Raw genomic sequence first — 24,680 nt, forward strand, 5'->3', positions numbered from 1 at the left:
CTACCAAGACCAAGGTCAATCTCGTGTCATAAAAACAGCACAATAATTATTTTAATCCCTACCATGAGTTCAATTGTAAGTGAGCCTATTTCATGAACCAGAAACACTAGTCTTGGAAACAAAAAAGATCGGTTGTTGTTTTTTTTGTTTTTTTTTAACTTCAAGTGGAAGCATAGTGGTTATTATTGACCCAGTCATGTTTATGAAGACTAGAATCAGAGTTGTTGCTGTCAAGGCTTTCACCTCAGTCTTTTGGCGAGCTACTTAATCATGTTTGAATTTTTGAAAGTCTTCATCATTTCAATAGGTCCATTACTAACAAATGTTTCGTCAATTGCCGTTGTAATTTGTAGAAATGGGAAAAAAAACAAAGGTTTATGTTGATGTATAGGAATGCCAAATTGTCCTTGAGGAGTTAAGCATGTGGGGCTTTTTGTAACAGTTTCTCTGAGGTTTTACTAGTTTTGTTTTTGGTTTTTTTTAAATTGCATGGCTGGCCTCATGTGTATATTAGACAGGTTGACAACTGGCCTTGTTGTTGTTCCCCACACAAAATGACAATTTAAAGATTATAAAATAAAACATTAGGTCCCATTTGAGAAGCTTCACACAACTTAAAATGATTAAGGGTTTGTCGAGTAAACATCCTTTGATCAAACAACATCGCGGGTGAATGTCCTGTCTTAAAAAGGGCATTGTTCCATGTTACCTGTACAAGTTCTTCAAAAACGAAATTGAATTCAAAATATAAAAGTAAAGTTGAATGTCACCCAGACCAACTTTTGGATGTTTTGTATTAAAAGAAAGGATGTGACACAGTTGAGCCAAAGGGGGGCAGTTGCAAGTGCAATCGCAGAGTCCAAAGCATATGCCAAGTAGATCCTCTCAATGATCCATCCATGAACACGATTGACTATGTGTCAAAAATGAAATTCCGACGATTGTGGAAAAAGTATATTTGTCTCAAACATCCGAGTCCTCGCTGCTGTCTCGGCTGATCTCGATCTGTAGCGACGGCAGGTTGTCTAGCCGGCTCTTCTTCATCTTGTGGCTGAGACGCTCCTGTTTCTGCTTAATCATGGCGCCCCACACCTTCTGCAGCGCAGAGTCATCCTCTTCCTCACCCTCACCCTCCTCCTTCGCTGTGTTACCTTTGCGTCTCCCGCTGCGCCGTGAGGACGAGAACAGTCCTGATGACCCGCCACTCGGCCCGCGCTCACGACTTCCCGTCTTTTCCTCTTTGTCGCCCAGTCGGCTCCAGAGGCTGCCTGCACACAGGAGTCAGAATTAAAAATAATGTCACTTGAGTTTGCATGTTCTGCCCGTGCCTGCGTGGCTTTCGTCTGGGTACTCTGGTTTCCTCCCACATTCCAAAACTATTCATGCAACAATCTAAATTGTCCTGAGGTGTGAGTGTGAGCGCGGATGGGTGTTCGTCTATGTGCGACCTGCGATTGGCTGGCAACCAGTTCAACCTATCCATCTCTTGTCCCCAAAGTCAGCTGGAACAGGCACAAGCTCACCCATGATCCGAATGAGGACAAGTGCTACAAAAAAATGGATTGATGGATTGAAATATATGACGCACTCACTTGTCTTTCTGTCTTTGGATGACTTCGATGAGCTGCCTCTTTCTCGACTGACAACGCCGAGTCGGCGATGCACGTCACTGATTGGTTCTCTGGCGGGGGTAGGGGTGTCTCTTGGGGAGACAGGCGAGTGAGAGCGTCCCCTTTCGGCTGAGTAGCGCCTCTTCCCAAGCCGCTGTCGGACATCTGTAAAAACATCAACAGTCAAATGTCTGTGAGTGTCTTGTTTCTCACTAAGGAGAAGTTCCAGAAGGTTGTGGAAATTTCAGTTTGCCCGTGTAATGATGAAGAAAGTAACCAATACAGACATGTCTTTCAGACTATTTACTATCTTAGCACAGAGAGAAAAGAAAACCACTGTCTCACTTTGCTGACTTGTATCAAAGCAGTAACATTAATTCTTATTCATTGGCATTGGCAAATTCATTTATTTGCTTTTTTTTAACATATCTGTCATTAATTCCTATAAAAGTAACGAAGAAAAAAAATCACTTTAGTGTTATCTTGGCACGAAGGAACTATGTTGAGTTGATGGGAGGAGTTTCATTGAGACGAAACTAATGCTTAGCCGCTATCTTGCGGCATGTACAGGCAGTTGTAAACCTAATTGCAATGTGCCAATCCTCACAGATTTTGGCGATTCGCAAGCATGGCTTGATCCCTTTTTTACTGTAAACCACGCATGGGGCTCACCTGTCTTCCCACTGTTGACTACATGGGGTTGTTGCCTGTGATGAGATAGCCCCTGTCTTTTCTCCTCGAGTAGCTGCCGCACGTCGGTCACCTTGCTGGGTGATGGTGACTTGGCCCGGCTTTGTGATGCCGACTCTCCCACCCTGTTTCTGCTTGGGGCGAGACACTGGATCAGCACAGCAAGTGTTTGCGCATGGTCCGAATGTCGATTTCTCATCAGGGTTTGTTCAAGTTCGCGAACGGTCACAAAGACGTTCGGCAATAGTTTCAGTGGTCACAAACAGTGTTTAGCTATTTAACAATCAAGTAATCACTAAATAAATTGCTTATAGATGAGTAATCGGTAATCAGATTAGTTTCTCAAGGTAACTGTGGCAACATTGAGTGTAATTCACCTAACGGCAAAACATGATGCTGCAGTTCAGACCTGATGCTCTTCAGCTGCGCCTCCAGCTCATCCGCGTACATTGTCATCTTCTTGCTCTTCTTTGGCGATGGCGTGGAGATCATCTTCAGCTCCAGATCGTAGTCCATCTCGTCCGATTCGGACCATGGAGATGGCGAGCGCTCGAGCCTCCTTCGGGGCCCCGCCAGTGGAGGCTGTGAGGATGAAACGCCCTTGTCTCCTTTTTCTTTGAATTCCACCACCCGGTCATCCGAGTCCATGTCTTCATCACCGTTGTCCTCCTCGTCCTCTTCCTCCTCCTCCTTGATGGGCTCCTCCGGCAGGTTGACCAGGTCAGCTGGAGTGGTGAAAGGTTTGTCAGTCATAATGTCTTTCTGGGTTGTAGTTCTTTATATAGATGAGTTCTGACCAAAACGTTTTGTTTGTGTGCAAGTTTTTTTTTCATTACTATTATTTTTATTTTACCAGAGTGTCGGTGTGTGTATGGTGGCGTGTGTCCCATGCTGTCTCCAATCAGAGGCTTCTTGCTTTTGACATCTCGCTGCATCCGTCGGTTATGAAACCTCCTCTTCCTGAGGAAACCCACACAGAGAGCACAGAAATCACACGATTAGTAATACAAATCTCTAATAATCCAGTTCCTCCACCTATTGGTGTTGTAGCTGCTGTTTTTTTTTTTTTACTCTTGTTGGGAATTGCGACTACTCTATAATTTTCAAAGGTGATGGAAGTTATGAGAATCATCGCCATGTGTTCACGTGCACTTCAAGTGTAGTGTACTTCAAGTGTTTTTGGAATGATTTTTTTCCAAGTCTTTTTAGGGATAATTACACTCAAAATTGTTTTGGGATGATAGTCTGTGGTACATTTGAACCATTAATTCAGGCAAGTTTAAACTTTTGACGAGCAGTCAGTTAAGCAAGTCTTTTCGCCAGTTGCGGCAAGGCACTAGTGGAATTTCAAAGGGAGAATGAGAGCTTTTGACCCACCAGGAGTTGCTGAGAATCCCCTTCATGCCTCCGTAGTTCGGGTTTCCGTACTTCATGTAGTACCGACTGCGCCGGGCGACACCCAGCTCCTTCTTGTCATCTGAATTAGAACATAAAAAGGTCTTTTTGAGTTTAGGCGACCATTTTTGCTCATGTGGTAGTGCCGATGTACTTGTAGGGGAGACCTTGAGTGGCAAAGCGAAGAAGGAGCTTGTTTCCTTTGAAGGCTTTGATGGCAGGACGTGGCTCATTCCTCAGCAGAGACTCTCTCTCGGCCCACGAAAGGTCGTCCCCCTGACATCAAATCAACAAAAATATTCATGGGCGCCATTAGTCAGTGCTCCTCATTTTAAGTCTGATGAACAGTATTCTTGTTTGCTGTGCAAACTAATTCATCATTGACTTCTTGACCAATCACTGAGGGGCTGTACAACATTTATAATTTATGAAAACTGTCTAAATTTCACCTTTGTCGTGTGCTCCTCTTCCCCATCACTGTGTTTCGCGCTCTCCTCGCTGGTCTTCTTCACCTCCTCATCCACCTCGCCCTCTTCTTCGTCATCATCGTCATCTGACCCCTGACTCAGACGACCTGCAATTAAACCACCAGTCAAGACATTTACCCAGACCCTGTTGGGGACTCATTTGTTTCTTTGACTGACTTTTTCTGTGCTTGCCCAGCTGGGTGGTGCTCTCCGAATCTGTCACAACAGCAGTGTGTGGGTCTGGCATGCGGCTGGTGTTGATGAAGGCTCTGATGGCCGTGTTGTCGTCCAGCCAAACCACATTGCCTGGGGAAAACAACTGTTTTTTATTCAAAGAAAAAACGGATTTTCTTATGATTTGCATAGAAAGACTTGATTCCTGTTGTGCCCGCTTCACCATCAAGGGTGAGATTAAATAGGGTGTGTTACAATTCTTAATCTTTTGGATATTTTGACAAGAGCCTGTCTGAGAGATTTTATTAAGACACTCGGAAACTATTCGAAAGGGAAAAAATGCACTGGAGGAACAACAGTGGTCAAGAAAGGGGAGCATCCTCACAAGAAGTGTCGTCAATCCACTCAATGTGTGCGGGGGGATATTCCTTAAAGTAGCCAAAGACGTCCTGAGTGCTCATGTCATCGACACCCATGATGTGGACAGCCTCCATGCGCACTTTGGGGATGGCTGAAGACATGTACATTATACGCAATAGTCATTACAACCACAAAAGTTATCCTTTTTGCAGGCTAGGTCTTCTCTTGCCTTTCTTTACTGCATCTTTGTCCAGGAATACGTTGCGCTGAGTGGCGTTCACCTCCCCGTGGAAGTGGAAACGTCTCGCTCGCTTCTCTTTCCTCTCGATGGCCTCCTGGTGGAAACACGATCAGTGTGTCAATCAACGCTTAACCGCACCGAAAGCCCGTGGAGACCGCTTTTTTTCTTTTACTTCTCAACCTTTGAATTGACGTCAATCCCGGTGATGAACGCTCCAGCTTTGTTCTCGTAACGCCTGCTTGTGTCCTGCGAACAAAGCAAATCATCACTTGTTTCAAAAAGTGAAACTTTGTGGATGTGAACTGGATGAGAAATTCATCTTCAGATCAATAAGAGCGAGAATAGTGAACCCAAACAGCGCAGAAGAAACAATGACTGGCCTCTACCAAGACTTACATTCTAAGCAGCAGCTGAATAAATGAGTGCACAAAGTGTAAAGTGTAACAATGCAGGTCTAATCAGAGGAATAAAAATACATACCACTACTACTTGTCCAAAGTGCCACCTGGGCTCTTTATAAAGGGTTTGAAACTGACATTGTATGATACCACAAAAGTGTGGACATGTGAATTTGAGGGAGCATCTTTGGAAGACTTCTGTCATTAAAAAGAAAAATCCAACTCATCCTCACGTGGACAGCCCAGGGTGCACAAACCACTCAACTCAGAGTTCCAATGAAAATGCATCGACACACAAATCAAACAATCAGATTTTCAGTCACTAACTGCACAGCTGATGTAGATACATTCAGTTGTTTAATCCAAAGGGCAAACGAAAAGAGGAAAGCAACGACCCAAGAGAAACCTTTAAACCCCGTGAAAAAGAAAACAAATACTGATTGTGAATAAGCCGAATGAATCGAAGTTAGACGACACAACGAAATTGTCTAACGATGTTAGGAAATTTAACACGTTGAGCTCTTCAACATGCGAAGAACGTTTGAGGTGCATTTTCCCGATACGAGTTTGGAGGCAACGCCACAGGATAATGCTAACAGGCAACAAGTGTCAGAAATGCGTGCCTTTATTCAGCCAGTCGCGTCTGAAAGTGTCTTAAAAACCCACTATGGATGCAGTGAAATGATGTTCACAACAGCCACCAAGTGTTCCCCGGGTCGAGAGTGGGTTGGTGTTACCACACGGCGGCTATCCTTCCATAGTTCTCCAGGACGCAGAAGACGGCAGCGCCGTGTCTGGTGAGGCCCAACGCGGGACAACCTACCGGCAGCAAATCATTCAAGGACCGGTTGCTGGAGATGTCTTCAGCCGCCAGCTCCCCTTCCTCCACCTCCATAGGTTCGGGCTCGCGGGCACCTCTGTCGGAGTCGGAGTCCGACTCGGACTCGGAGTGGTCAGAGCCGCTGTCTGATTTCACCGAAACCCGCAAGCTGCGCGCCGCCGCCATGACACTGCTGCGAACAAACGACTTGCTGCTGCTGCTGAGCTTGGCTGTTCTTCTTCCATTTGTTGTTTTTAGGGTTTGCAAACAAATTATTGCTGCTTTACCGCCACCGTCAGGTATGGAGTGTAAATCGCGATTTTATTTTATTAAATAAATAGACACACACACACACACACACACACACACACACACACACACACACACACACACATATATACTGTATATATATATATATATATATATATATATATACTGTATATATATGTATGTGTGTGCATAAAAAGATGTATGCTTTATTCCCCACATTTTTGGAAAACAAATTTAATGTTTTTCAGTGTTTTTTGACGATTGAACAACTCTAGATCAGAAGTCACCAACTTTTTTTGGAAGTGAGAGTTACTTTTTGGGTACTGATTCACAAGGGCTACCAGTTAGATAAACTGTTATGAAATAATGTTTCTCAAATGACCTTCAATGTGTGAATATGAGCATCTTACAATTAATATCGCATTGTATTAATTGGCACTGAATGTCACAATAAAAAACAATTTTCAATGGAACTTTATTGAAATATGTTGCCTTGAACCGAAGGCTTTTGTACATTTTACGTCTTTAGAGTGATTTTTGGATTCATTGGATTGGATTGAATTGGATTGGATTGGATAAACTTTATTGTCAAATGTACTCTATGTGAAACATACAGCACAGATGAAATTTCTTCCCTCTCAACACAAAACAAGAGGAGTTCATGGAAACAAACATGAACATTTTTATTGAAAGGAACACAAATTATAACAATCTCAAGCCAGATGAAGGGACACGAGACAAACAAACATGCTACATTTGCTCATCCTCTTTATACACAGAAATGCTTGGGAGAGAATGCAGGAACATAATACATGAGGAACGTTGTGCTTTCAGTGCAAATGCAGAGTTGTGTACATTTTTGATGTTTAGACCAGTGGTTATCAAACCGGGGTAACAAAAAATATTTTGTAATGAATAATTAGTTATGTCGTTTCATTTTAAAAAGCACATATCTGCCTACGGGAACCAGTATTCCAGTAAAACAAACATACTGTACCAAACCAATTAACCCCTTTACCCAAGTTACCACTGGGCGAATTAAACACTCCAGCATGAGTCTGACCGCTATATGCAGCTTTTCTAGCTCTTTCACACTCTGGACCCAAAAAGTTTGAGAACCCCTGGTTTATAAACCTACAAGGAGGAAGAAGCACTTGTTTTTGTAGTGCAACATTCTTTTCTATTACCTTTTAGTTTTTTGCTTCAAATGGCAATTCCATTTGTAGTTTTTTTGCACAAGTTACAACAAAGTTTCAAACAAGCTGATTTAAAATAAAGGGTCCATGTTCAATGCAAGTGTAGGTAGATGTAGAAATGTTCAAAATTCTGATTACAAGTCTTGTTCCAGGAGGTATAAGTACATTTCATTTCTGAGCAACAAAAATATGTAATTACATTGCAGGGGAAAGTGCGGCATGTCAATTTTAGTTGCTTCTATTCCACACAAAAATACATTTTTCAGTATTCACCCTCATTCGGTTCTATCCCTGATTTTTCACTTGACTGAAACCATCTATGGCGGTGTTACTACTACCGTCGATTAAAGTGTTCCAACAGATTTTCACTTGAACTGATCAAATCAGATTTTAAGGTGCAGTATTTGGGCATTATTGTACCATACATCTAGAAAACGAACAGGAAAGACTTTAAAAGAAGAGCAGAATGATGTAATTAGCTCATCTTGGTATTTAATGCTCGTACATTTCCCTGGACTCAGGTGAATAGTGTCCTTGCGTGAGCCTGGCCCTTTTGTAAACAGTTATTCACCTCCAAGCCAGTGGTGGTGCTGTGACATCATTAGGGTTATTTCAACGAATCCAACACATTCATTCGCCATTCTCATGGGGATGAATCACAATGTGCGAACCCATCATAATCATAAGTGATGAAGAGACCAGTTGGGAATGATTGAGGCCACGTAGCAAACGTCTCAATGCCATTTCGTCGCCCTCTTCAGTGACGGCGGTTGCTGTTGTAGCTGATTCAACACATACCTTTTCCTTGTCTTTGCAGTCTAGTGTCCCTGCTAACAATACAGACGAGGGGGGGTGATAGCATTAATGAAATAAAACTCAAGCAAGCAACAAATGATCATATAAATTAGACTTACTGCAGCAGAGTGGCTCAGCTTGTCAAAACGAAACTTGAGGTTGGATCGCGGTGAGTTTTTGTTTTTCATCTCTGAAAGGTGGCAAAGATACAAACCAAGAGCATAGTCACATGTAAACAGGAAGAAATATAAAGTAGCTGTAAGAGATGAAATGCAAGGATGCACAATAAATGGGAGAGAAAGATGAATATCTTGTTAGTTTGTCAAGCTGTCAACCTGTGGGGCTTCGACAGACGGTGAGCGGACTTGATCCTTGACCCTCTACTGTCACAGCATGGACGACCTGCAGACAAAGAGGAGAAAAAAGTGATTCATGAATCGCGTGTTGCCCTTGTATATTCAAAAGCTAGGTCTTCCATTTCAAACTGTAGCAGATGGGAATAGATTTAAGAAGCCCAGACAGTGAAATGGCAATAGTTTTTGTGTCAATCACTCAATTTATTCGTCCTGCTGGCTACTGCACTGTGAAATGCATTAAAAGAAAGTACATCTTAAAAGGAACTGCTTAAAAAAGTGGGAATAAGAGTCCTTTTTAACTGTGTGTGTGTGTGTGTGTGTGTGTGTGTGTGTGTGTGTGTGTGTGTGTGTGTGTGTGTGTGTGTGCATGTGCGCGCGTGTGTGTCTTACCAGGTGAGTATCATCTGCGGGGAGGCTGAAGCTACACGTGCTAGAAGTGGATCTGGAAATTTTACTGCTATCCTTTTTCATGCAATTTCTGCAAATTAAGGTGAAAAAAAACATCACGAAAAACAATCACGTAAACAGGAAACAGACAGCTGGCACATTATGGAAAACCACCTTCTTAATGGGTTGTTGTGAGTGTGTAGTGCTGACTCCAAAAATGAAAAAAAAAAAAAATTTCTTTCCGGTTGCTCGTTTTGAACAGTGCGAGACCCAGATAGAAGCTGGTCCCTCACTGGATTTCGCCAATTTGAATTTGATCCACATCAAGAGTCGCCGCATCAAAGTTGCTAAATAAATTCTTGATCCTTTATGCAATTAGATGAAAAGCGTGTCACGGGCATGTTATTAAAACACTACAGAACCCTTGAAATTTGGGAAAAATGCTGCTAATTTGCTAATTGGTGTTGGGAAACATTTACACACCTGTCTCGTTGCCCCGCCTCTGGAGAGCTGGGATTGGACGGCAGCTCTGACTTCACCTCCAACATTGGCTGGCAACCATCGAAGCTCTTCTGGTCACTGAGGAAACTGACTCAACCAAAGTATACACAGGAAAGACTTCAGTGACATTTTTTGTAGGCTTATGCATGGAAACACTTTCAAACTCGGCGGTTACCTTCTCTGGCTGTGCTTGTCTGTTTGACTGTCGATACTCAACAACCGAGGGAACAGACCCGATCGTCGTTTCACCGGAGATTTTACATTACACTGGGGAAAACATATATTAAACACACATCATTACATAGCTATTCTCAATACAACGAGCAGCAATTCAAGAAACCACCACAACACGAAAGAAAATACAACCTGTGCTCACCTCAGCGCTGATGTGTGCCAAACCGCCGCCACTCAAACTGGTGGGGAGCCCCCCGCCACCCCTTGACATTGTCTCCATGGACACGCTTCGCCCTCGCATTGCCCTCTGAAACAGACAGATGTGGAAGTTAAACATTAAAAGACCAGTATCCTAGATAGACTTCACAAGCAACTTTGCTTTGTGGCGTTTGACATTTGATAGCATGCGGCAAAAAAATTTTTCGAATGACAATGTTCCTTGCCTCAATAAAGCTGGCGACTGTAACGAGAGTATAGCCTACTACTGGAGCATATACCGCATTATAAATTTAGCGTAATGTTCAAAGAGAACAGGTAACAAATCCAACATTTTGAGCTACCTTGATGGATTCCAGCAAACCTCCGTGGGTATGTCCATTTTCAGCCCGTGGCTCCTCATCAAGAGTGGACGTCAACCCCAGCATTCTCTGAGAGCGCCTCTGTAACTCGTCGTGGAGGGTGTCCAGCAGGGCAGCCCTGGTCCGCTCCTAAGACAACAAAACATTGAATACATTGAAATCAAGTGAGGATTTAGAAAAGAATCCCCGCGGAACACCACGGATGCAAGAAACTGACCAGACTGCTTTCATTATTGATTTTATCATATTACAAAGACGGAATTACCTCCAGTCGGGCAAAGCGGATGCTCTTGTAACAGGCCAGCTCGGCATTGATGAGTTTCGTGAGCAGAAACTCCCGAAACTCTGGACCCTGAATGACAGCCGACGTTATAGCAGTTAACATTATCCATACGTGCAACAGCATGCATGCTTGAGGAATGTGGGAGGAAGCCGGAGTACTTGAGTGTCGGTGTACCATTTTTATATTCGGTGCACATATTTCCTCAGAACTCTGAGGCAAACATGCGGCCCCACATAAAATTACCAACGAGTACCAAAATGATCATGTCCTCACCTTCTTAAAAACAGATGGATTTGGGAGAGGTGGGCCAAATGGCGGTACGTCCTCTCGTGCTGTAACAGACACCTGTCAATCACATATTGTTAAAGAATAAATTCAATTTTACGTCATGGAAAAAAACTGTACACAAGCACCTATGATGCAGAACTCGGCTGTACCTTGTAGCTGGTGTTCTCCGAACAGGGCTCCTCCACCTGCACTAGGACGAAGGCGTGTAAAAAGTTGGAGGCGATCATGTCCGGCACGAAGGGGGTCGCCTCCTCCTGGAAAACCACGGCGACGATGTCGTTTCCTATGTGACGTTTCCTCTGGAGCTGAAGGCCGATCAAACACAGTCAACTAACTACTGCACTGGGTTGCAGAAGTGGGGCATTCGAGTTACATGACTAGACTGGACTAATATTAAATTCACCAATTTTAGAACTTGAGACTTGCTTGACTAAGACTTATTAAAAACTCAACCTAACTTTGACTTGAAACGCATGACTTGATAAGGCTTGCCCATTTACAGTTGAAAATCTGTGAGCCCTTTATTTTGTTTTTGAAAGAAAAGCAAAATGTTTCCGGCTACCCATGAGTAGCGCCATAAAATAACAATCAGGGCGGGGGAGCAAAAGATTATTCAATTTAACTTCAAGGATTATAATTTGGATAAAATCGTGAAAAAGATGCGAAGTTTGCAATTCAAAGATAGGAGACATCTCAACTACTACAACTAGCATCATCTGTCACAGCAAAACTCACAAAGACTGGTAAGCTACGCAACGGTCAATGTTTAGCTCGTTGATAGCTAGTCAAAAATTATCTCAGCTCAAACAGACAATACAGAAACTGGTTTGCGATCGTTAAGGACAATGATCTTGTGAATGCGTTGCGATAGTTAACTATCACACGTTCTGAGACTTAAGGCAAGGTGGCTAATATGTCATCATATGTTGTGACTGACTTAGAATAACTTTGTCTTGAGCATTTGATTTGACTTGTTGGAAACTTAAGACTTAAGACTTACTCAAGACTTGCACACACAATATGTGACTTACACCACCTCTACTAAGCCGATTTGATTTATTGCTGACGGTACTCAGTTGTGATGATATTACCTCATGGTACTCTGTCAGGTGAGTGTAAATCAGTTGTTATAGGATGTCTACCTGCTGGGTGTCTCCCTCAGTGAAGGGCAGCTTGGTAGAGACGTGGAACATGACCTCCTGCTGTCTATAGACCGTGTACACGGACTGAGAACCGGTCTGGCCGTGAGACACATCCAGACCCCCCCGAAACCTGTGACAGGAGCAGTCTGACTTAAAAGGGTACATAAAGTGCCTTTTGAAATGCTTGGACTGTTATGTAACAATTGGGCTAATTTAGAGTGTTATCACATATTAGTTAGCTGACAGGAGTGTGGTTACATTCACCAGTGGTGGCTTTGCTCAAGTTTCTTTTATTGGCAGTCTGAATGTAGAAGGGTGATATCTCCTCGGCTGCCACTGAGAGCATTGCTGCCACTACTGGCAAGAGCATCTGGCGCTTGCTGCCGTAACTGTCCGTTACACAAAATCAGTGTCACTATTAAAAAGGTTGAAATCTTTGGTAGTTTTGATTAAAAAACTCTTTTTGTCTTGCTTTTTCGAAAAGTCCGTTAAGTGTAATTTGCTTAGCTTTTCCTAAATCAAGTCTGCAGATGTGCCGTCAGAAGGTGGAATAGTCCATTGCCTGAGAAGGGAGGACCCGAAACATTCATGATGATGTATATTTAGTCTGTATTAAACAGTCAAAGATGAAGTTAACGGACCCTTTAAAGTCCTGCAGCTCCACAGTGTCACCAAGCAGCTGCAGGAACTCTTGGAACGCCGGTGTTTCCTCATTGTTCCTGAACAGCTCCTCCTCAGAAACCTAACCGACATACACACAAGCAATTAAAGTACTTTCTAGCTATCTATCAATAGTGCTGCTATAATGATTGATTATTTTGTCAAGCAGTCTCTGAAAATCAAGCCAAAGGTCGAGCAGCCAGATTGTGCAGGAAGACAGAACTTAATGAGAAACTCAAGTCAAAGCGAGGGGAATAATGTGTGCCGACCGAGTGAACAGAAAGTAATGCATTAAGTCTTGCAATTTTTTTTTTACCTGTCCAAAGCATTGGAAAATGACTCCAAACTTGAACGTGCTGTTGACCTCATGTTCGTCATAGTTGACAATTAGCTGAGACGCCTTGGGAGACGCACACGATACAAAAAGAATCAGCTCCTCAGCCCTGTCAATCAATAACCGAGAGTGTTGGCCAATCTTCACCTTCGGGTAGAGGACGGGACTGAAACGGAGACCAGCTGCGTCGTCACACATCAGCTGCATGATAAATCAAAAACACATGGAGACATAAGTGACAAAAAAACAAAAGCATCAGAACGGCTGTTTGTATCCGTGTGTGTGTGTGTGTGTGTGTGTGTATGTGTGTGAGTGTGTGTCTGTGTGTGAACCTTAGCCAACTCTTGTACGCTTGGAATATCAGGCAACTCCGTCACTGACAGTCGCTGATAGATTGTCTTCACCCGGGATCTGAAGGTGCATAAAAACACAATCATGCGCTCACTAGTCACCATCAAGTGCCATAAGATAAGTTCCTATACATTCTCCGGATAAAAGTATTTTTAATGGATGAATGAATCAAACAAAGGCTGCGCTAGATTCTTTAGTTTTCCCTCAAAAACTGAACAACTTCATCTCAGGCCCTTCATACACCTCTGGGATGAAGTTGAGTGGATATTGGAGGCTCCAGGGTGTTCAGTTCACCCACGATAGGACCGCTGATTGATTGCTGAATGTACCTGACGATGACGTGAAGGTGTTCCTGCTGATTCTCCTCTTCATGCCTGACAGACAACAGCACATTTCCTACACTGCTGGATGGGCACGAGAAGTTTAAATGTTCCTGAAAAAGAGAGAGACATTCATTGTCAAAAAAGTACAGAGCCATTTTTGGGGGCTTCAAAGGGTTTAAAGATTGTAGTTGAAAGTGATTTCATATCATTTTAACTCTAGAGTAAATGAAAACATCTTTATCTTATAACTGATGTATTTTCACCTATTTGTAGCGTTGTAAATACTTATATCCTGTATACACACACAGTATGTATTACTTCTTGCAGCTCGAACTGCACACTGCATACACCTCATGCTGCAGCTCACCTTGCCCAAGAAGTACTTCCTGTACGCCCTTGCGGCCTCGTTGGTCTCCTCCAGGCGATATCTGCAGTCTGCATTATCCTGGGCAACTCTTCCTCTTCTTCCTCCTTCTTGCTCGTCATCCGCGGTGGCCACCTGGGTGGCAGGGGGAGGTGCAGGTGGGGGGGGTTCCTCAGGGTCCTCGATCCAGTAACCTCCAAACTGGGGGAGGATGATCTGTGGGTATGGTCCTCCCTTCTCCAACACCTGCGCGCACGCGCGCGCGCACACACAAACACACACACACACACACACACACACACACACACACACACACATGTCAGTGAGCTACAGCTAAATTTGTATTTGACTGTAACAGGGGTGGGCAAAGTATGGCACGGGGCCACACGTGGGCCGCTACATTCTTTCATCCATCATATTATCAAGACTCCTAAATACTGAAGTTTGCACACTGTTGGTCTGTCTGTATGTTCTTACCTCCTCAATCCTTGGATAAGGGATGTAGTCATCCTGTTTGAAGAGAGAATTGTCACATTTAATCATCCACATAAACGAGTCACTGAGAACTATGAAGGGCAAACTCAGTTTTTGTCATTTGCAGGAGAATGTCATATGGCACTCATAAAATCTGGGGTATTTATGTCTTGATTTATATGGCATTGACTAGTTCTGGATACATTTTTTGTTTGTTTTTGTTTTTACTGAAATTATGTTTTTTCCCAGATTCAAGTTTATTCCAAACATCCATCAATATTTCTTCAAAGATGATAAAAATAACATTTATACTAACATTTGGATGCCTTGGCAGCCACCAAGTCTGGTATCAATCTCTGAAGCATATTTTCTGGGATGTTTTTGGATGGGGTGAAGCCCGGTTTCATGTGTTCAGCTATCTTGGTAATGTGCTCAGAGCAATAATACCCTCCCATTATATGGCAAAATTGGAATGAAACTTTGACTGCTATTCCCCTGAAAGATATGCTTCGTTTCTCACTTAAAAATGACAAAAAATGTCCACACTAGTTCTTAGTGGCTCAAATAATAGCTGACTTCTTAAAAGTCGCGTGATGAGATGAGACAGAATGAAACACGTCTATCCACTGTTTGTCCTAAAAACAAACATAGTATTGTTGATGACACTATCGACAAAATTGGCGAGGAATGGGCAAATGAAAAGATGGCGATGGACTTCAGGACAGAGAGACTGACAGACGTGCCTTCTGCCTCGGATGGACGGCCTTCATCTCAGCAGCTTCCGGAACCTGCTGCATCACAGACGACAGCTTTTTTTTAGTCAAACCTCACTGCCGTCCATTGCTTTCCGATCACAATGGTGAGCAAATGAAGGTTTAACAATAAAAATTGACAGCCTTTTTTGACCTTGTTCGACTGTAACTACTGAACAACAAAAGGAGAGGGGAGGGTGTTTAAAGATGATGTCCCTTAGCCAAAGGCCGAAAAGCAATTAATATGTCGGGGCTTACGATTAGATATACAAATACAAATAGGCCTACCTTCAAATTAAGAGCAATGCGATTGGATGGATATTTTAGTATGTGCTTTAGGTGATGCCATGACATGACTGCGTTTTGGTCTTAAAACTTACATCCATCCATTTTCCGAACGGCTTTATCCTCACAGTTGGCTTTTATTTTATTAAGCAAAGTGTGGCGCAGTGGGGACTCCAGACCACTAGATGGTGCAGTCGATTTCACTCATGGGATTGGAGAAATGAAGTAATTGAACCCTCCTGCGAAACGCGAAACATGGCGAGTAATTGAACAAATGATTGGAATTGCCTGTATATGCCACAAGAGGGTGGTAAAGCACTACTTTTGTTTAAATTAAACTAATTCACTTCAACATAGTCCCTTAGCACTTAGATGCCACTATAATAGCAAAAAAGTTGCCTGTTGCCTGTAACAATACTTTAAACTATAAATATACCACAAACTGTACTTCCCAAAACTTTGACAGCACGTTAATTTCATTTTATACATTTAACTCGAATGGCGTGAATATTTGATTTCAGAAAAATACAAATTTTGCTGAGCAATAAAGGGCCAGGCATTTGTCACGTGGCCAAGATTACAGCACTTACCTCCATCTTGTCCATCATGTCAAAGAAATGAGCTGACTGCGGAAACACAGAATGAAATCGATATTTGTGTCATTATTTTATTTTAATGTCACATGGTCATCTTGGTCCGGTAACCATGGTAACTGCAAATAAAGATGGACCTCACACTGTTCAACTCTCGGCCTGTTTTATTTAGTGTACATTTGTAATTATGGGACATGAGGGAACCTTTTACCTTGGTAGTGGGGGGTGCCGTGCGGGGAGGTGAGGGTGGACAATCGGAGTCAGCACCATTGGAGTTAGCCTGGAGCTCCTGTTTGCTGGAACAGTCATCAGCAGTTTAGTTTGGTTAGGTTATCCCATTAATTACATGCTACACATTACATACACAAAGTGAATTTAAAAATCCAACAAAAAATACATGAATTAATGCATTTAAATATAGAAAGGAGAGATAGACAAACATGTAAATATAAGGATCGTTAGAATTGAAAGTACAGTATAGCTTTGCACAAAATAAAAATTGGTGCATTTAGATGTAAACACTAGTCACAAGTGAGTCAAACCTGGACTAAGCATGCCAAAGTAATCCGAACAAGTGCAAAAGTCGACTTTAATACGGGAGCCAGTATACGAGGTAAACAATCCATATTTCCATTGCGTGTGCGTGTACGTTTTGATTTCTCCTGATTTAGCCGAGAGTCCCACATCATCGTTACACTGGTCACAAAGGAGCGATGAGTGTGTCTCTAAAGATAGAGCTTCAATCTGCCCAAAGCCTCCAGAGAGTCAACTGTGGATGACTTCATAGCACACAAACACACACACACACGCACACACACACACGCACACACACACACGCACACACACACACACACACACACACACACACACACACAAAGTATAATCAACGAGTCCAACCAGCCAGAAGGACCATCCATTTCCTCAGGCTGTCAGGTTAGACCCCACCTTCTTGCACTTCCCCGGGATTAAAAACGTTTTGTTTGGGTCATTCGTCTGACTGTGACCAATCAAATTTCGATCACAGTTTATTTTATTTAAAGAATGATTGATTTCTACGCGGCTGGCACGGTAGCTGACTGGTTACCACGCCGACCTCACAGTGCAGAGGTGAAGGGTTCGATTCCGGCTCAGGTTTTCCTGTGTGGAGTTTGCATGTTCTCCCTGTGCCTGCGTGGGTTTTCTCCGGGTACTCCCACATTCCAAACACTTGCATGGCAGACTAATGGAACACTCTAATTTGTTCTTAAGTGTAAGTGTGAGCGCGAATGGTTGTTCATCTTTGTGTGCCCTGCGATTGGCTGACAAGCAGTTCAGGGTGTCCCACGCCGATGGTCCGAAGACAGCTGGGTTCGGCTCCAGTACACCTGCGCCGCTTGTGAGGATAAGCGGATTAGAATATGGATGGATGGATGGTTTCTACGCAACAACAAAAGACACCACAAAACTACACCAGAAAACGTCACAACATCCCACCTCCATAAATTAACATTAGTTTGCTTGCAGTGGAATATCAGTCAGCTGCTGTGATGCACCCATTGAGTTTTGCCCACCCTCAGTCAACACCAAAAAAGAAGAATCATTTCCATTTTTATTCCTATAATAATAAACACTTGTGTGCGCACCCTTTTAAAACGGGGTATCTGACCGTGTTCATAATTAACCAATCACATTCAAACCCATGTTGAATGGGAGTTAGCACACACCTGCCACCATTAAAAGTGTCTCTAATTCACTCCAAACAAAGTTCAGATGTTCTACAAGGCTTTTGGAACTATTCATAATTCCCTACCATTTAAAAGCCTAACACTCCTTTGAAACTCTACTAGAAAACCCTCCTTTTAAATCCTAATTACTAGGTCACAATTTCTGACAGTTGAATATTTTTAACTCAATTTTATAATGCCTGTTATAAATTGGGACCCTACTTTGAAAGCCTAACACGCTTTAAAACCCTACTTTGAAATCCTGACACTACATTGAAAACCTACCGCCATGTTCAAGGAAAAGTGGAGCAGCTGGTGGTCGGGCAGAGAGAGGTCAACCGCCTTGAGAGGGTTCAGACAAGGGACACAATGCATATGAAGTACGATTAAAAAAAAAAAAAAGACACTACATTAAGAAACAGGGCACCTGATAAAAGACAATGTTCCCCAAAAACCTGATGTTGTATATAGGTTGTGGAATATAAATTATAATATGTAACACAGTTAGACAGAAACCTATTAATTTTTATCATGTCGGTGGAAATGAGGAGATGAAGAAAGAAAAAAGGTCACCGGGACGCGACAGTGGAGACATGAGGCCTGCTGAGAGAGAAAAGGTCATACATGGTGAAGGGCTCTGTGTGTGTGTGTGTGTGTGTGCGTGTGCGTAATAAAAAAAGAGGACGGACAGGTTGATATTTCCCTAGAACGTTATTTTGACAGGATGACCTTGGCTAAGGTGACAGTTGAGTTATGGAAGGTGTATTGTAAAACAGCCAAAGGTTATGATTAAGATTCATATCTTTACTGCTGCAAGAGTCAACACACCAGAAAAAAGTTATTTTATTAGGTTGTGTGTGTGTGTGTGTGTATGTGTGTGTGTGTGTGTGTGTGTGTTTTTATTAATCAACCGATCGGTTATTGAAATTTTGCTCTGTCAAATATCTGAACTGCTTTTTTAGAAGGAATTGTCTACCAATCTCTCCTCAGAGGTGGGTTCTACATATGACGTATAGATTTATGTTAAAGTCATCTCTCATTAACACTGAGGACAGCTGCATGTCACAGCTGATCCTGTCATGTCTTACCGAGTTAACACATGAACGTGATATCAAAATAGTCCCGTAGGCCACTTCACATAGATAATGACCTTTCTTTCAATATCATAAACAGCAACATGTCCAGAACTGAACCCACAAGACCATTTACGTATACAACCTTTGTATTGGATCCTCATTGTCCAGGTGTACCCAATGGATCAGGCATCCATCAGATGTCTCATTGTACCTGAATGTCTCACTCTCATGCCAACAGATTCGCAGCCAAATGTGCAAACCTGACATTTTTAGTTCTAATACGGCAGGATGAATTATTAGCATTTTTACATTATTCGACATTGTAGTATATATAATATGCCATACATCCAAGGATAGGTGCATATAGTGCTAAAATGCCCCACCCCCCATCACATTCAATTTTACCTGCAAAAATAAAAAAGACCTTTTTGTCCAATGTTGTTGCTCATTAAGATGCATTTTGCGCCTCAAATTAGTCTAGCATCACATGTGCATGCACACGTGCACGCAGACTTATGTCACTTTTGGAGCACAGCCACACCACACACACACACACACACACACACACACACACACATGCACACACACACACACACACACACACACACACACGCACACACACATGCACACACGCGCGTACACAAACACATAGTAAATCTGCTCCACCTGCAGGGGCGTCCTCTGCAGACATGCCTTTGATGTTTATATTTCAGGATGTTGATTGTTCTCATTGGGTGCAAAATGATTTACTTTGGACACAACGACATGAATAATAATAATAGGAAAAAAACATCAAATACATAAAATCCAAAATAACAACACCAGCAGGGAGAAAACACACTGCTTTGTAGTTGAGCAGACGGTCTGCCTTTTAGCAATACACACACTCAGACACACGCTCAAGTTTATACGTTTTATCTTAACAGTCTCATATATTGCCGTTGTAGGATGATGAAATGTCATTTTTATGCCCCTGAGGCGTTAAGATGATGCAGCATGTGACTGATGAGTGCTTTTAATGTTTTTTTTATACACACTCATACACATACTTAAATACACCACACTAATGCACACACACGCACAAACTGAAAGCATTCAATCATGAACTAATTTGTGTTTCGCTTTTGTCAAATGTAAGAAAGAACACTCACACGCACAGATGGGAGATAAGGACAAATGCCAGACTCACCAGTGGTCATGCAGCATTGTTCCGTTGCCGTCGGTAACTGAGCATCCCACTCTGATGAGATGCAGCATCTCTCGCTCTTTAATGCTCTCTCTCTTGCTCTCTCTCTCTCTTTCTTACTCTCTCTCACTTGCTTGCTCGCTCCTACTCTGTCTATTGCTTCCTTTAAGTGACTGGTTACAATTTATGACACCACATCCATCATTTACTAGCTGATAGCGGTTTGAAAAAAATGCAAAGTGCTTGCGCGAGAGCAAATAAATCTTGATACCTGCAGGGGTAATACTAAATGTAGGAGAAATTTTAATTTATTATTTTAATTTAATTTAACGCAGTAATGTTTGTTATTAGGGTATGACGGATTCATCAGGTAAGTATTAGCTCTTTAAATACCAGTAAAAGTCAGCATTTGAACAAACAAACAAAAAACACATGACAACATGTGACAAAAATATATGACATTCAACCTACACCCAAAAATGGACAAAAACATGACAGATATTTTTGGGACTGATATGGCCCACAAGCCCTGTTTTTCCCACCCTCTCTTCATCATGATTATAAATGTGTGAAGGTGACTGGCAATCTATATGTCTGAGTTTATTTATAGTGATCCCCCATGGTGGTCCACTGTATTTGTCTTTTATCATCATTACCATATATTTTTGAATGAAAAACGCTTCTAGGCTTCAAATATAAACCCACGATAAATCACCAGGTTTGCCATTAAAACTCATTCAGTACCAGCCAATTCTAGACCAAGTCTGAAAAGACGTTTGAAAATGTATTTGGGAGTGAATGAGTTTTAAGAAAGTTAAGATTTCGAAAATGCAGTGAATTAAATGGAGAAGAAAAAACATGCTGACCCCCGTGTTTGGAGGATGAATTGCAAAGACCTCAAAAAAAAAAAAGAAAATAAAAGAGACAGGTGATTGATACCTGACTGCAAGCAGATGTGTTTTATTGCTGCAAATGACTTTTTATGTGTGCATGACAGGCAAAAGAAAAAGAAAAAAACACTTCAATGTACAGTATGCTGTGTTTACAGTATTTCTTGTTAGATCATATTAACTCACCGAGCTCTCAGGGCGCTGACGGAAGACTTGTCAATCCTGCAGAGAGAAAGAGACATGTAGTTAAGGTGAATTGCACTCAAACACTCGGACAGAGCTGCGAGGGCGATGTGCATTAAGACAGGTCCGAGGAGTGAGGGACATATTAAGATCCACACATACTCGATTAACCTTAGCAGCAGAGTCGACGAGAGGTGTGATTGCGGAGGGGAATGGCAATAAAAAGCACTATTTATTAAAGTGCTGCTCGCCTTTAAATCACATCACGATGTAGAGGTTAAAAGCTAGGGGGGAAAAAACCAAGAAGAAGAAGAAGAAAGTCATATTCTTTATAAAGCACTGTAGAATATTTTAAAATTGAGCTGGACTGTTGTTGCAAATGGACTATTTCATGTGAGCAGTTTCCCCGAAGCCTCTCCTGAATTATTCAATAATGCAACTCTATTACCCCTGCCCAAGTGTAAGGGACGAGGTGCACTGAGAGGAAACTGCTTGGCATTTTCAAACTGGTAGGGTGGCATGGGCAGAAGGAGGAATAGAAGGAAAGGAGGTCTGCTCGAAGGCTTGCATAACAATTTCCGCACTTTGCTGTTTATTCTCTGAAATGTAGTCAAGTGACAATGGCACTTTATGCTGCTATTGGAGCTGTACACTTACTGTCAGAATTTTTGCTTTGTTTCAGGGGCTTCTGGAGTTTTTTGGAATTGTCAATTGCACTAGATCACATTTATTTACAAAGCACTTTAAAAACAACGGCCCTCGAACAAAGTGCTGTACAGCAAAATAAGATTAAGATATCCTTTATTTGTCCCGCAATGGGGAAATTACAATCAGAATTCAGAAAGGAAAAACGCTGGGTAGAGATAAAAGGTTCCTACATAAAACGGGACGAGCAGAAGCAGCCAAAGCAAGTAAGAATTAGAAAAATAAAAGGCTAACGTCAGCTTGTTTACAGAGCGAAGGGTATCTGAGTATTATGTGGACTGCTATTTCGTCAAAGTTGGACATGGATGCAAATTAAATTTTGACACAGTGTAAAATAATCCAAATCCAAATGTGCACTCTTCTGAGTGACATTTGTCAGTTAGCATTCGAACAACCTCTCTCAGCCATCCCAAAGGAGGACTTTGTATTGGAAAAATGTGAAGCAACATTCCTTCATTCTCATCACAAAAGAACACTGGAAGTTGCTGATTAACCGCAGCAGTTGTTTTTTTTTTCCATGTGCAAAGCTGTCAATAGAGCACTTTAGTAAACACACCAATTGTTCTTCGAAGGTGTAAATTTAAACAGAAATGATGGCTGCCAACAATGTTGGAGATGTCAAGGAGATCGCTATGCATCAGACACTGTTGTCACCAGATGAGCTTTTGGTGGTGGTGGTTTTACAGTGTGCGCAGGTGTGTCTAGTCGTTAAGTGCCCTGCGCTTTGTGAATGCTAGTGACAAACCTAGACTACCAGAATAACATTATTAATCCATTTCTTACGCTCCTACATGAGCAACACTGGCCTAATTTCATCATCATGGACGACAATGCTCCAGCTCATGGAGGTCGTATTATCATGGAACGGCTGTTGGAGACTGGTGTAGGCGACTTGTGAACAGCATGAGACATCGTTGTCAAGCTGTAATTGATGCTCAAGGGCACATGATGAGTTATTGAGACGTTGACATTTTTTGTTGTGGTGTAACCACCATTTTTTTTTCAATGAATTGTTTGAGATGAGGAAGTCACCAGTGCATCCTTCTACTTAAATGTCCTACTTTCATGATAAATTATTGTAGCGTGATATTTGGAGTCTCTTGAAAAGTGATGATTATGGAGATATGCGTATTCCGCCCGATGCCAGCTGTACGTGTGTAAATATATGTATATCAATCATACTGTATTTATGAGATAGTATATGATAATTATGAGATACCTTGAAAGTTTTCCTACTGTATTTAAACCACTAAAAACAAAGCTTGGGCTATAATGTTATCAAAAAGTAAGCATTATGAAGGCATTATCTATGTACATGCCAAAATGTGGTCGAATAATGTGAATTGCCCTGTTTGCTTTTCCTATTTTTGTTTTTTACTGGTCGATATGGGCTTCCATATAATTCATTTCAAATTTTCTCATTTCTATTCACACCAATAAAATGTAGGCAGCTCACTGAAATCAAAAAGATTCCTCATCTGAGCGCTTCAGGACACTGGATGCTGTCTTTATGACAGATGGCTTAATAAATGAGTTAATCCCCATGTGTGTGAATTAATGATAAGGAACAAAACAAACATGGAACAGAAAAAGCTCTTTATCCAAGAAACTGATGAAATCAAAATCAGATCTCGGACATATTTTGGGTTCTGAGCCTAAGTTTGTGAAACACTACAAATGAGCTACATGCACTTGGGATGGATGTGAGGCATACCCATCTCAAGAGTAGCCGCTGCCATGCTGGTGTTGTGATGTCACAGTGATGTCACTGCAGCACAACTCAGCTTGGAAATGAACTCAAAGACCCAGACATGAGTGATAGAAATGATCAACAAAACGGGGCGCAAAATGCTTCACTCACCAGCCGAAGCCTCCAAACGACACACTCCTCTTCCTCCTCAGCATCGTCTCTTTGTCCTCTTCTCTTCCTTTTTCTCGAATTGTGTCTGGCTGCTCCCTCCCTACCTCCTCTCGTCTTATCTCCTCATCCCGCCAGCTATAAATACTATGCGAGACACCGTCCTTCACACCACCTCCTTTTCCCCTCCCGGAGAGTCTCCTCCCGCTGTTAATGTTTCTTTCTTTCACTTCAATTCACTGCACGCAGCCTGGGAGAGAGAGAAAAACAGAGAGAGGGAGAAGGAGGGAGGGGGAGGGAGGGAGGGAGGGAGGGAGGGAGGGAGGGAGAGACACAAAGAGACAAGTGGAAGCATTTCCTCTCTCTCGACCCGCCCTGACGAAGCAGAATAGCAGCAGAGATGCTGTGAAAACTTTTCAGCCAAAAATAAAGAAGTCAAGTTTTTGATATAAAGTGTGGTTCAGTCGTCTTGCACTTAAGAGGTACAGAGGTCCTGTGCACTATTCACAAATTTACCTATTTACATTTTTTTGAGTGGAATCTATCCTCAGATTAAAAAAAAACAAAAAACTCAATGCACATTTTTGGGTCTTTCTGAACTGTCCTAATATGCCACAAGATGTGGCCAAAGCCCAATGAAAAGTCTACACACCCCTGTTCAAATGTCAGGTTTTTGTGATTGAAAAAAAATCACATCAAGACATATCATTTCAAATCATTTCAAAACCTTTTCCACCATATAAGTGACCTGTAACCTTGTAACTCGATAGATTTTTTTTGGAGTGGGGGTGGTGGATCGAGATGGGAACTGAAATAAT

General features: G+C 42.2%; 2 protein-coding genes across 9 annotated transcripts; both read right to left on the reverse strand.

Moving 5' to 3' along the window:
* Window positions 1–777: 777 nt before the first annotated feature.
* ncbp3 (nuclear cap binding subunit 3) lies at window positions 778–6,386 on the reverse strand. Of its 2 annotated transcripts, none has more exons than XM_086130258.1 (13): window positions 6,159–6,386; window positions 5,118–5,183; window positions 4,926–5,031; window positions 4,722–4,847; window positions 4,340–4,468; window positions 4,145–4,269; window positions 3,863–3,971; window positions 3,678–3,777; window positions 3,154–3,260; window positions 2,710–3,025; window positions 2,283–2,431; window positions 1,593–1,775; window positions 778–1,268 (listed from the first exon to the last, which is right to left on the reverse strand). In XM_086130258.1, exons 1-13 carry the CDS (start codon window positions 6,339–6,341, stop codon window positions 964–966), a joined length of 2,004 nt encoding a protein of 667 aa, XP_085986384.1. In that variant the 5' UTR covers window positions 6,342–6,386; the 3' UTR covers window positions 778–963. The 2 variants fall into 2 exon arrangements, with proteins under 2 accessions (XP_085986384.1, XP_085986382.1); XM_086130256.1 differs by having other exon boundaries at window positions 2,283–2,434.
* A 697-nt stretch (window positions 6,387–7,083) lies between these two features.
* Window positions 7,084–24,087, reverse strand: LOC147193786 (rap1 GTPase-activating protein 2-like). 7 transcript variants are annotated; one of them, XM_086130675.1, is made up of 24 exons: window positions 23,866–24,087; window positions 21,303–21,338; window positions 16,473–16,557; window positions 16,259–16,294; window positions 15,375–15,422; window positions 14,635–14,667; window positions 14,161–14,403; window positions 13,800–13,903; window positions 13,452–13,530; window positions 13,267–13,320; window positions 13,102–13,185; window positions 12,767–12,867; window positions 12,126–12,255; window positions 11,133–11,288; window positions 10,969–11,040; window positions 10,678–10,764; window positions 10,395–10,541; window positions 10,037–10,141; window positions 9,836–9,927; window positions 9,643–9,747; window positions 9,163–9,250; window positions 8,752–8,818; window positions 8,536–8,606; window positions 7,084–8,448 (listed from the first exon to the last, which is right to left on the reverse strand). In XM_086130675.1, exons 1-24 carry the CDS (start codon window positions 23,907–23,909, stop codon window positions 8,440–8,442), a joined length of 2,076 nt encoding a protein of 691 aa, XP_085986801.1. In that variant the 5' UTR covers window positions 23,910–24,087; the 3' UTR covers window positions 7,084–8,439. The 7 variants fall into 7 exon arrangements, with proteins under 7 accessions (XP_085986801.1, XP_085986800.1, XP_085986799.1 ...); XM_086130674.1 differs by having other exon boundaries at window positions 7,084–8,451; window positions 15,375–15,419; window positions 23,866–24,086; XM_086130673.1 differs by having other exon boundaries at window positions 7,084–8,451; window positions 23,866–24,086.
* Between the last annotated feature and the right edge of the window lie 593 nt (window positions 24,088–24,680).

The sequence above is a fragment of the Hippocampus guttulatus genome, chromosome 15 (assembly GCF_054856545.1).
Source record: "Hippocampus guttulatus isolate MCC_2025c chromosome 15, RoL_Hgut_1.0, whole genome shotgun sequence".
Classification (NCBI taxonomy): Eukaryota; Metazoa; Chordata; class Actinopteri; order Syngnathiformes; family Syngnathidae; genus Hippocampus; species Hippocampus guttulatus.